Here is a 13,450-nt window from a genome sequence, read left to right on the forward strand (position 1 = left end):
GGAACCACCCCCCACCCTTAATCGATGTAATCAACTTTAATTTAATGCAAGTGTAAAACAAATGCACATAAATCAATTATTTTTCTACAATATTTAAATAGATTCAACATCTTTCTTCAACAGAATTGCAGACTGCACAGATGGTACCTTCCCAAAGGAAAAAGTACTATAGTTTACTAGGGTGTATATTACACTTATTAGTTACTATATACAATAATGGATTTCTATACATTTAATCAGGTGACCACTTTTGTTGTAAGATTCAGATAATTATTTATTCAAATTTTTTAAATGACATAACAAAGAAAAGTATTTCTTTGTGCCCCCCTTTCCCTGTTAATGCCCACCCTGGCCCCCACAAAACTTTGCTAGACCCGCCCCTGCACAGTTACCAGCTGTCAGCTATGTAGAAAAGGATCCTGGTGTTATTTGTCTCTCAGAAACAGTTCATAAGTTCCATTCAACTCATTCGTGTCACCTAAAAGGTAAACCTGTTTCTCCATCACCTGTTCAGCTCTGATGATTCAGTAAGGACATCTCCTGGTTTCATCTTCATGTTTCCCTCTCACCAGATGTCCAAACGGACATCATGACCAGCAGCTTTTACAGCTGTGGCTCCAGCAAACCTCAGCTGATACTAGAAAGTAATATTAAATACATTCTAACAACAGCTTATCACGCTTAAACATGCTGCTGTTGTTTATCCGATGGTCTTCTCTTTCTAGCGTAAACTGGGCGATAAACAAACAAGAAAGACGGGACTTGCAGCAGAAAAGCCGATCAGCTGATCGTTGATCAGTTTCATGTTTGAAGTAATAACAGGAGAGGAAGGGGGAGTGAATGAGAGAAGTAGATGCAACTGCGCAGCAAAGACAAAAATAACTCCAGCTTTGTGTCTATTTTTTAATTCTAGTTGAAGTCCGGGACAAATTGCTTCCTTTTCACCTCAATATGGAACTCTGATGGCCAGTCCAGCTGTGGCTCAATATATCAGTTGTTAAGCTTAACGTGGAAATACTATGCAAACATCCAGGGATGAACTTAGACACTTGCTTTACTTCTCTGGGAGAGTTTTCGCCGAGATAAAATGCCGCGGTTAGGAAGCATGTAGCGAGGCTCCAAATGCTCCAACAGACCGTGGACAGGTCCTGCAGACAACAGCCACTCTATCACCTGACACATACTGCTCCGATGCGCCGAGCTGGGTTACGCCAAGTAGCGCGTTTTGTGAGGTGATTTTGTGATGCTTCGGATCATTACATTTTTTATTTCTCTCCGATATCTGATCCAGTAATTTAGGTCAGTATCAGACCGATACCGATACGTAATATCGGATCGTTACATCTCTAGTCCTATCTAACAAAAATGTGAGACATACCCCTATAGCCATTTAATGTAAGTATAATTATTCCTATTGCTATGATGATTACCTTTCTATATGGTATCTGCCATCGTTATTGGGAAGAACTATTATTTCTTTAATGACTTAAAGTGCACACATATGCATGAGAAATTCAAAGGGGTTAGACAGTCATGCATTAACTGTAACAGTTTACTAATGGGATTAGTTTCTTAGAAAGAAAGTCTCAACTAAAAAGGAGTTAAAATTTCCAGAATTAAGAAATATCAAGGTTAACGCAACCCCTAAAAAGGGTTTCAACTTTTCCCCCAAAAGGAAAATGACCAAGATTTTATTAAAATATTTTTATTATTTATTAAGGGGTTTAATTTACTTGCAAAAATCAAAATAACAGCAAAACATTTATAGAAACTCATTGCCATAACTATATGCAGACCAATCATGCGGTGGCGTGTAGTCACCCCCCCCCACAAGTGCCCCTAAAGTGGCCTTATTTACATGTTGTGTCTTATCTAAAATTAAGTGATGGGGCAGACCAGAGTCAACTTAGTCAATGAGATTCATGAAAAAGAAGAACGTCTATAGCTAAGAGGTGAGGCTAGCAACTAATGTACTACACATGACATCGCCCACTAGTGGAAAACACAGCAACTGCAGAGAAGTATAATATACCTTTAGTTCACATGCTAATGCAAGTCATACTTTACAATATGGAGTCATTAACATTGAAAATAGAATGTTGCAGGCCTTTATTAATATACTACAGGTGTTTAAAACAAACAAACAACTCCCTGAATCTCAGAGGATGAGGTGGAAGGAGTTCATGTAAGTTCTCAGTAGTTGTTTGCTGTAGTGTTGCTGTTCCTAAACCCACTGGAACGTAACTCCCCTTAAACAGGTAAAGCCAACTGCATGATTTAAAAACAAAAAAACAAAAACACAAGCAGTGTACAGGAATTTGCATAAAGAGAGCTGCATGCTTCATACCACTTTTGTTTTATTTCTGTTCCATCCTGACAAACACATAATGCCAATCAAGGCAGAGCGTACGGTAAACACACAAATCAAGGGGAAATTCCAGGACTGTATGCACTGCAAAAATACATGTGAATGATAAAACTAAGCTGACAAATGCGGCCCAATGCTCCAGTGAATCTCTAAGGGGCTGAATGGCATGGGAATGAGCTTTTAGCAGAGACACCGGGGGTGGAAGAAAGGAGTCTCATTGCAAAAGAGTTGAATTACCATATCACTGAGGAGCAAATACAAAGCTCCTTGAGAGCAGCGGGGGATCCATCATCCAGTGAAGAGCGGTGTTGAAATGTGGATATTTCTGAGCGCTCAGACACCATACACTGGTAATAAGCAGTGGGGGTGATCACGCAGTTGTTTGAAGCTCACATTAAACATACTAAAAAACATGTGAAACGAAAAAAAAAAAGAATTTTCTTGCCAATATTTGTAAAATATGAGCTGCCTGTAAACAAATTAACATGAATTAAAGGCTTATAAATGAGAGCAAACAGTATGATTCTATTAAATGCTAAAGAGATTAGAAGCCCAAGTTTCCTCGAGCCATACAGTAGCCCAGTTTGTTTTCGTTCCCCAGGAAAGACATGAAGCCCACATAGGCCTCGATTTGAATGGGCTGGTTAAGGACCAGCACGCCATTGGCTTTCCCGGGAATCGGCTTCAAGGTGTGGACTTTCTGTGCTGCATCCTTCAGCTGTTCACGAAACTTTTCGACCTGTGGACCAGAGAACAGGAAAATCAGAAATACAGAGAATTCAGAGCACTTTGCTGTCTGCACACTTTTTTGCTTTGTGGTTTTTCGTTTATATCACCAAACACCCAAATCCTGCTTTTTTTTTTTTTTACTACAAAGGACTATATGTAGCTTTTTAAGGACAGAAAAAAGTCATTTATTAGATTGAAAGATAATAAAATGCTGAAAACTTGCCTAATAGATTTCAGTTTGTTCCTGTAAATCAGGAGTCTTCCTTACACATAAAGGTTGGTCATGGAGTTCCACAGGGTTCAATGCTGAGACTCATGCGTTTTTACAATATACATGCTTCTCTAAGATAATATTACAAAATGTATCATAAATTGTCAAAGCTATGCAGATAATATCCAGTTATGTTTAGAAATTAAGCCAGATGACAAATCAATTGATTAAACTCTGGACATGTCTTAATGAATTTTCTAAACTAAGCTTCTTCTATTTCTCCCTAAAAAGAAACCCTCAGGAACATAATCCCTGCTTTCTTTTTATCTGACCAGTATCAATACTGATCCTGTTACATATCCTATCTCAGAGTGACACTGGGACTAACTAGCTCATGTATTTGTTACTTCTAGGCTGAACTATTGTTATTCATTATCAGGTTGTTGTACAAGCTCTCTAAAAAGACTTCGGTTGATTTTAAATGCTGCAGTGAGACAAGTAACAGGGGTAAGAAAGACAGACCACATAATATTAGTTTCTGTTCATTGGTTTCCTTTAAAATCCAAAGTTTAATCACAAAGCCTTCTCCTTAGATACAAAGTCCTGAATGATCATGTAGAACATTATTACTATCCAGTCTGGATTCAGGAGAACCATCCCTTAGTTGTCCTACTATAGGCTCAGACTCCTTTAGTTTGAAGGCACAAGATAATCTGTGCTTGAATATCTCAGAAAAAAATTAAACTAGACTTATTTTAATTAGGTGGAGCTTGTTTGCAACAGGTTTACTGTTAAGCAAACCAGTTGTGAAGGCTGGGTCTAACTCCTGGCTGTGTCTGTGACTGCACTGATGACTCCTACCTGAGTAAATGCGTGAGTAATAGCGCAATATGTGGGTGCAGCAATTTCCCTTTGATGCTTTTCACCCTGGGGTGAAAGAAGTAAAAGAACTGATGTCTTATTAACATCTAAACCTTTCTGCATCTCACTCTATCGTATTCTCTGAACTTCTTTTTTAAACGTTGATTTAAACAGCAATCTCTTGAGATTAAACCCAAGTGTCTAAGAGCATTAAAACAAATAAGACAAGAATAAATAAATGAAATCAAGTGATCTAAAATACCAGACAGTGAAAACATGCTGAGAACACAATGTTCCAACCTGGAAGATGTGTTTTAATTAGTTTAACCTCCTAAGACCTGAACTCTTCCACGGCATGCATTTTTAATTTCTCTTTGATATTTGGGCTGATTGGGACCCGATGAATGTAAAAACAAAGAATTACCAGATTTTTTTTTTACCTTATTTTTGTTTCTAAGACAAATAAGAGCCACATATGAGGATATTCGTTTAAATTTTGATAGAACAGTAGCAGCATAATGTCCTCGTAAGTGGATATCAGGCCCTTGTAGAGCAAAATTGAGTATTTTGGGCTAAATAACCAAAAATGTGATGTCCACATATGTGGACGCCAGGTCCTAGGAGGTTAAAGGCCAGATGGTGCTAATAAAAGGACTGTTTTGATGCTAACTGAAAGAAAATCTATCAATTGATTTAGCTAGAATGACATTGTATGGCAGAATCTTAATAAAGAGTGAGATGTTTAATCCGAAATATACTCACGTTTGTGAAAAGGCTGGATTTGTCAGCGATATAAAATATTAAAGACTCTAAATCGCATCCATTGACTGTATTGACACGACAACTCAACACAATATGGGACATATGCTGAGAAAAAACCCATCCTCTAATTTCCGCCACACATTACATCGTCTGTAGTATCTGCCCATAAACATCTTATACTGAAGTTCTGCACAAATTTCCCCTTAATGGTCTTCAGTGTCATCGCGAAGAGTCTCCCTAACCTGAAACCTAAAATCCAGTCGTTTAAGTTGCTGTTCCAACACCTTTAAACGATGCTTTCCCTCCTTTCCATCCGTCATGTGTTCATCCACGCAGAAGTCAATAACCTTGTGTCACGACACTATTTTTTGTAACTCTTAATCTATGCAGAAGTGAAAATAAAACCAAGCAGCTTGTTTTGAAGTGGAACGGAATTTCAAATGCAACGTTTCATGAAGCTCAACAAATGTTTCTGTGTACTTTTATATACAGCCTGTCAGTGAGCTGAAAGTACAGAGGCTGTATTTGATAAATAAAATGTTAATGTATGATAATGCAACTCAGAGATGGGGAAAGATGCAAGAGTGAAAGGACGCGGGAGAGACCTGCGAGATTAGTTGCACAAGTTAAGAACTCACATTTTATGAGCTGTAAATTTAAAGCGATTCCTTTTACAGATCTTTATTAATCAGACAGCGCATCAGGACACGATGTGCTGCTGGTATTATCTGGTGATTTCATACCATCAAATGTAATTCACAACAAACTGCTGTTAGGAGACCGTTTTTACAATTTAAAACTGCCAAGCTGTTTGTTATGTGTCGGCTTTTTTGTGTTTGAATGATTCATAGGTCAGTGTCAAGGTGGATTAACAACGTTTTCTAAAAACTGTTCTTTGATTTGTCGCTTTTAAAAGGGACAAGGGACAAGGATTGGAACCAAAATGAGTGAAAAAGCAGCCAGTGTCCAAAGAAGGACCATTAGAAAGCCTGAAGAACGATTGCTCTGGACCACTTTTAAATTAAAAGAGTAAGTATGGCTGATTGGAAGTAAAATACATAGAAATGAGGGATGACTTCAGACCCTTGCATGGTACTGTAATCTGCAGTAATGCAATGTGTTGGAGTGGTGAAGAACCGGTTGTGGTGTCTGTGCTCACTCTTAGATTAGATCAGTTTTGCCTCACTTGACAAATTCCACTGCTTTCTATTAACTAGGGGTGAGGGTTAGGATTCTTCCACCTGCCAAATTCAACTTTAACCGCTGCATAGATTCAGATGGGTGTTTATCTTCAGTAGCTCATTAGGTGTTGAAAATGATGAATTACACATTAGGTGTTATCTGATGGCTAATTCCAGCTAGTTATTTCGCAGTGCTGACTCATTTCGCCAGACAGGGACTCCCAGCACACGGTTTCATTTTTGTTCACTTGATGGATCAATTCATCCAAATTACAAATAGGTATGTTGCACTCACAGAAGGGAGTCATGCAGCTGCACACTTGAACTGTTTTGAGAAATCTGAGTCCTCACCCTGTGCCAGCCTTCACAGGAAAAGCTCCTATTGGAAAATGTTTACATTAAGATTAAAGAAGATTACGTGGAATTGAAGGTGCAGTGCTTGGACCCACGTCTATAGGGTACAGACTGAAACCTACACAGGGGGATACTTCAAAAAGCATGCAAAGCACTGCATAGAACCAGGACACTGCTACTGGAAATAAACTCCAAATAAACCACATCTACTTACATCACGAGATAAACTGGAAAATGTTTTGTGTGTGATCTATAGAGATCCATGCATGCTTAATCAACTTACATCAGTGAGAGCAGTGAAGACATCGCTGATCTTTCTCACGGGGTGGTACGTGAATGTGATGAAGGGGAAGTCAGTGGCGAAGGGGTTCCACCTGGAGGTAAAGGAAGGCTCTCTCAGCCGGTCCCAGAAGACTCGCACCCCTTCTCCGTTTCTCCTGAAAACGCACCAAAACGCAAACATGAAAAAGTGTTCTCCTCTGCCAGTGACAACCGACTGAACCTTCATCAGATGAGTGATAAAAGGGCTGCGTTCAAACAAACAAGTCCTTGTGTTATTTTGCGCTGGGAGCCATGCTTCGCTGCCTCACTGCACAAACAGAGACAGATACCATAGATGCTTACAGGTGACAATTACAGGTGACACTTAAAAAACACTGACTCATTTTTTTGCTTACAGGTTTTAACTGAGGTAAATAGTGTTAAAGTTCCTAATCAAGCCAAATGAGCATTAACTGCATTCGGGCTGGGTAATACTGAATCGTGTCAGCCGTAGTGGTGTTTTTACTCAGCAATCGGTGGACCAGAACCCTCAGTCACACTTTCTCGATTACTCTTTTTCATAGGCACACAGCCCGAGGACAAAGTGAGAGAGAATGATCCAGAATTGTGTTCCAGCACCGTCAGTCAAATCTGATGGTCAGTTAAATACAAAATAATGTCAAGCAGGTTTATTTTTCATGGTGTGGAGACACTTGCTACCCTCATCCCACAGTCCCGCTTATACCATATACAGTGTTTCTTTCTCATCCCTGCAACGCATTCATGCACGCAGATGTCAATAAAGTTGTGGAAATTCAGCATATGTGACGAATCCCGGCTACACACAAAAACAGCCGAGCACTGACGCCATCAAGAACAACTGGACTTTCCAATATTTCCAATGTTTGTTATCTTAGCTTCACTGTCTGCAAATATTTCTCAGAACTGTATCTGAAAAATGTTTATCACACATTTCTCTTGCATAAGATGCAAATAAACAGCATAAATTTTATCCAAAATCATCATCCAGTAAACCTGTCAGCTGTGAGGGGAAATCCTCAGCTCAGTGCAGCCTCACACACCTGGGGGGTGGGGTTTGATCTGTCAGTCAGCCAATTAATTCTGTTCTATTAGCGATCAACTGGCAGTTTCTAGTAAACCTAGTGGAGTTTGTATTAAATCTCAGTTACAGTTTAAAAATTTATGGAAAATAAACAAATGTTTGGGGTTTTTTTGCATGTTAACCCAAATGTTTCAAAATTTTAGTTTACTAAAACATAAAAAATGAAAGTGGAAGGAGCATAAATGGAATAGCTCTGTGCAGAGTGGCAGGTAATCTCCAGTGCGGTGCTTCAAACAGTTTAGCAAAAAATCAGCAAACACACAAACTGTTTCTGTTTGGATCATCATCTGCCTGCAAGCCGATGGTTCAAGCTGCTGAATTTTCCAGGGAGAAAAAAGTTTAAAAAAAAGAGATGGAGAAAGATCTAAGAGTAGGATGAAAGATTATTTTAAGTGACATTTGATAAAGTGAAAACTAAGCTGACATTCTGGATTTTTCATGGATGTGAACATCATGTGCCGCTGAATTTATCTGGTTATTACATGTTCTGAAATAATTTGAAAAACAAATTGAATTGTAATCATCTATCCAATGAAAATGCTAGGAATTAGGGCTGTTCGATATAACGATATGTATCGGATGACGATGTAAAAACGTCTATTGTTTCATTTTACGCTATTGTTTGTTTCGTGGTGTCGCAAAATAAACTGTTTACGGAAATATTTTTTCATCGTTTTGATGGTCACTGTAGTGGCTATATAAATTTCTTAAAGTTCTCTCTTTCTCTTTTATTTTATATAACCACACTGTGGATGGACAAGCGCCTGTTTTTATGCTTGTGGTTAGCAACAACGATGGTAAGAGCATCGCGTGTCCGCTTGTTTATGTTCCACATAAACCTTTCACAATAAAGCTCAAGATCCTGTTCAGACTTTTCAAAATAAACTGAATCACGTGAAAGAGCAGATTGTTTACGGATGAGAAGTAAAAAAGAGCCGCCAGGTGCTAAAAAATAAACCTTAGACTCAAACGTTAGAACAGGCTTTTCCCGCCGTGTAATAAATACTCACAAATAAAACGGCGGCCGTTACAACTTATGTCTAAAAATGTATAGTTTCATGCATCGGTTAAAACACTCAACTCCAGCTACATGACGCGCAGCTGGAAACACTTCCCGCAAGTCGAGCTGCCCGAGAGTCACAGAATTTACAGATTTTGTTACATTTTTGTGATTTATATCGTTATCGGACGATAGAATTCTTATATCGGGATATGAGAGTTTGGTCATATCGCACAGCCCTACTAGGAAGTGTACAGTAGTTTAGTTTAGGCTAAACTAATTTGGACTGCTGTACAGCAGGCTGTTGTCTTCGTGGTCACAGGTTAGATCAGTGAAACAGGAAGTCCAGAGGGTTGGAGTTCTCCATCATATTAGAGGTTCTTTGTGTAGAAGATGACCATAAAAAAGAAATCTGTGACACACTGAGATCAAAATCAAAATTGCTGTTAATAAGATATATTATAACATAATCTACAACTAAGCTAACTGGTTAGCTCTGAAACAATGTAAAAAGGTTTAAAGTAATATAGATTAAAGTTCTGTTTTTATTATATCGCCAGTTTTTTACTCCTTCAATTAAAAGCAAACAAACAGGATATCAAGTGTTATAGAGGAAGTGGGTTGTATTAATCCGTAAATTAGATTATTATCAAGCATTAAAAAGTTATTTTCTTAAGAAATTAGCCTGTTAAACTGAAAAAAAAAACAAAACTGTTTTTGTTCTGATTAGATTTTATCTACTGCAGTGATTTTTAGCTGATGAATAATCTGCCTCAAAAAACAAATAAAGCTCTGAGGTGTACCCAAAAAAACCTGCCAAACACTGTACAGTAAACATTTTACATGCACAAATAAAACACACAGCAACCTTCTGATATTTAATTCCTACATATTCGTGTATCATTTTGTTTCACTTATGTCCCTAAAGGGGACAAGCAGACCTGCTGGTTTCGTATTAACAACGTTAGAATAATACAAATTTGCACTGATCTGTCCTCGGGGTAAATACTTAATGTGAGGGCAATCTCATGTTTGCCACGCTCAGAGGTAATCCACAGCGTGCTCATCATATTCTCTTTATTCTGCTGTTCTTTCTTTAGTCCTTCTAAAGTAAATACTGTAGGTTTTAATGAAAAAGCCCTCTAGTCATATATTTTCTGTTTAATGAAACCTCAGAAGACTGAGAGCAAACAGACGTCTAAACACTCACAGATCCCGTCTTTGAAATGATGGTAGTGTTGCTCCACATTTTGCAAAGATCGCCATAATTCTCTGTTTACTCTGCTACAGAGGACTCACTAATAGTACTGCTGCTACTACTCAAAAGGAACAAGGTCAAAGAGAGTCCCACGCAGCCCCTCTGCACCTTTCAGAAAGTCAAATCAAATCATAAATATATCTAAGAAAATTTACACATGACTTCATTCATTTCAAAACCTCTGTGAAAAACACCTGGTAACGTTTTGAGGTATCCATGGAAATGAAAATTTAAGTGCAAGCTTAAAAAAACAACATCAATAGCAAAAAGTAGGGCTGAACGATATATCGCATTTGCGATAATATCGCGACATGATCAAGTGCAATTTTCTAACCGCAAAGGCTGCGATTATACTCTGGACATGTCCAAATTCATGGGCTGCATCCTCCTGAGGCCGCATTTGTAGACCGATTACGTCACAGCGACGCGCCGAAGGCTGTCCAAATTACTACCATATCCCAGAATTCATAGCGCGGCCCAGCCAAACTCCAGTTTCCAGCAATGGCGGCCGCTACTAAGTTTTAAAATTACTCATACTAATCTTTCTGGGTCACAAAATAAACTTTTAACATATTTTCAGGCGAGAAAGTAGTTGTGTAAACATCAAATATCTGCTCGGTTTATCAAGATATCCCATATTTGCAAAAGTGCTTCGACGTTTTCAGAGGCGTCTGCTACCCACCAGCTCGACAGCTAGCCGGGAGCTCGAGGGTTACTGATGCGGCCGAGAACGGCACAACTCCCGGCACATCATTTTCAGATCACCGCGGACTTTCGCTGCTCGGGTTAAACGTAATATATAAGTCACTTAGACAACCTAAAAATGTTATTGTTGGGCTTTTTTCAGTGTTTTGTTTGTTCGTGAGTAAATCGGTTTGGCTGAGATTAAAGTTATTAGATTAGATAAAATAAAACTTTATTAATCCCCCGGGTGGGTTCCTCCTTGGTTTTCACACAGCTGACTAAACGTCAAACAGAAAACTTATTAAACAGAAGTATGAGACAGTCGAGAATTTACACCAGTGTCTGGTTATATTTTAGATAGCAAGAAGCAGACGGCCGAGTTTATTAAACTCCACCGAGACAGCGGTGACGCTAATCAGAAGGCTAGACCGTCCAATTTCACGCCTTTAAATTTTAAAGGCGTGTTTGTGTGTGTGTTTATACAATTGCTATTATGTTTGCACTTTATGTGTAATGTTACTGACTGCAGAGATCAGTAAGATGTGTGTATTTTTTATTTATTAGTTTTATTTATTTAATATTATTTTTTAATTGAATGACTGTCTAGTAGTTCACAGATGTCGAAAAACTGAGTGTGGTAAAGCCACTGATTTTTTTTATGTATATTTCTGCAATCTGCACATTGTACTGACTTTCATTTTAATGTTTACACCAGGGTTCCTTGTCAGCACTTTATGCTCAGATGTTTGTAAGCTAAAAATAAACTATTGTGTATGTTCAAATATACTGTTGTGATTGAAGAAGTTAAATAAAAATGTCAGTCATCAATTCATGCATCACCTCATGTCATCATAACAGAGGTCTGTCTTCCAGGAAAGAACAGTTTAAAATTAATGTAATATAGTATTGGCCATACTATATGATGTATTGCTTGTCTTTGTTTAATAATACAGAAGACAAAGACCTTAAAAAATAATCGCATATCGCATCGCAATCGCAATATTGGGGCAAAAAATCGCAATTAGATTATTTTCCATAATCGTTCAGCCCTAGCAAAAAGCTTACACATATCTTTTAGAAACTGAACATCGATACAGCAGAGCTAAGGCAATTAACAAGGATGCTGCATGTTACTCTTTGAGATCTTCTCCTTTGTACAGATCCGACACCTACATTTGTTCTCCTTTCTTCACATCTAGGAGTAAAAAACAAATATCCAGGGACATTTCCTTCTCTCCTAAGTATTTAATTAGTAAAGAAATTAATTTGCTGCTTTGCCAAGACGAGAGGTGAGACAGGAGAACAAATTAAACACCTGATTATTGTTAAAGGCGCTGCTCCAAGAAAAACTCTACTGGATGTCACAGTACAAAATAATTTGGAGTTATTTTGGGTGTATGTTTTGTTTCCCTGCTGCACCCAGGTGGCTCCAACCTGCCAAATCCCACTTTAACCCCTGATGTTACCTCAGCGAACACGGAGGAGTAACAGTGTTCCCCGCAGCACTAAAATCTCTCTGATGGCGCGTTGCTTAGAAAAATGCACGACTACTTGCAGAGAGCTTTAAAGAGCAGAAGAATAGATGTAAAGCAACAGTATTTGTGGCGGCTGAATTTGCCAATAATGTGATTACTGCGGTGTAATAAGTAAAACAATGTGTTTCGGATTATTATGCAGGTTGATACACTGAGTCTCAGTCTCTGGTAAGTGATGGTTTATTTAAAGGAAACATTACTTACAGATGTTCTTCCACTTTAACGAGCGAGTTAAAGTGTTTTCTTGCAGTGTGAGGAGGAAGAAAGATCATTTAGCAGATAAACAGGAGGCATAAGATCCCCAATATCTGCTGAAAAGTGAGGCGAGACCATCACACTGTGAAAGCCCAGATAATTGATTCAGAGCAGAATGTATGCAGTCTGATAAAGAAAGGTTTAAAAATGTAAAAATCGGATGGTGTTGTAGGTGGGCAGGACTGCAGCTTTAGAGAGGAGGTACTGGAGTTAACACTGGGGCTACATAATAAAAAAATGAAGGCATGAACATTTATTTTTTAAAGTCTGATCTACTTGCGCAGTAATTGCAACAGAGTTGTTTTGAGCTTATTTGACCTACTGAACTAGAACACAGTTGAGGGATTTACATAACCATACATACAAAACCAGCTACACAACCATCCCTGTTTTTTTGTAGTGTCTGTTTAACACAGCAGGTACCAAATAAACATTTACTCAAAACAGCGGCTTGACAAACTTGCTGCAACAGGTTTGACTACTCCGTCCATTGCATCTGCGGTTGAACAACAAAAAGAATACTGTTGCAGCAGCTTCATTATCCTTCTAAAGATAATTAAGAAGAAAAGCAGCGGGGAATTAACTGCTGTATATGTTTTGCTTTTTCTTCAGAACATTTCGTCAGTAGAACAAAAGCAAAAATGGTGGCATCACCATTTTTATGTCAGGAGAAGTTCAGGTAACATTGAACATTTAAGTCAACTGACTGAGTTTAAACTAGTTTGCAGAAGGTTCCTGTTCTGCAGGACATGCAAGTTAGAAACACTACACATAAAGCATTACACAATAAATCATGAAAGCAAGACATAAACAGCTACACAGTGAAGGCAACCAAAAGTGAAAGAAGACCAGAAGCTCTGTGAAGACT

At 38.4% G+C, this 13,450-nt stretch overlaps 1 protein-coding gene across 1 annotated transcript in view; it reads right to left on the reverse strand.

The window, feature by feature from the left end:
* Positions 1–2,092: 2,092 nt before the first annotated feature.
* The window catches only part of tprg1 (tumor protein p63 regulated 1), a 28,204-nt gene continuing 16,846 nt past the window's right edge, over positions 2,093–13,450 (reverse strand). The window contains exons 5-6 of the mRNA XM_085398070.1: positions 6,750–6,903; positions 2,093–3,107 (exon numbers count right to left, since the gene is read on the reverse strand). Coding sequence (XP_085254196.1) covers positions 2,913–3,107; positions 6,750–6,903 — 349 coding nt within the window. The 3' untranslated portion in view covers positions 2,093–2,912. The remainder of the gene's footprint in view (positions 3,108–6,749; positions 6,904–13,450) is intronic.

The sequence above is a fragment of the Rhamphochromis longiceps genome, linkage group LG23 (assembly GCF_057381845.1).
Source record: "Rhamphochromis longiceps isolate RC_006_pf linkage group LG23, R_longiceps_female_GT1.1, whole genome shotgun sequence".
NCBI lineage: Eukaryota > Metazoa > Chordata > Actinopteri > Cichliformes > Cichlidae > Rhamphochromis > Rhamphochromis longiceps.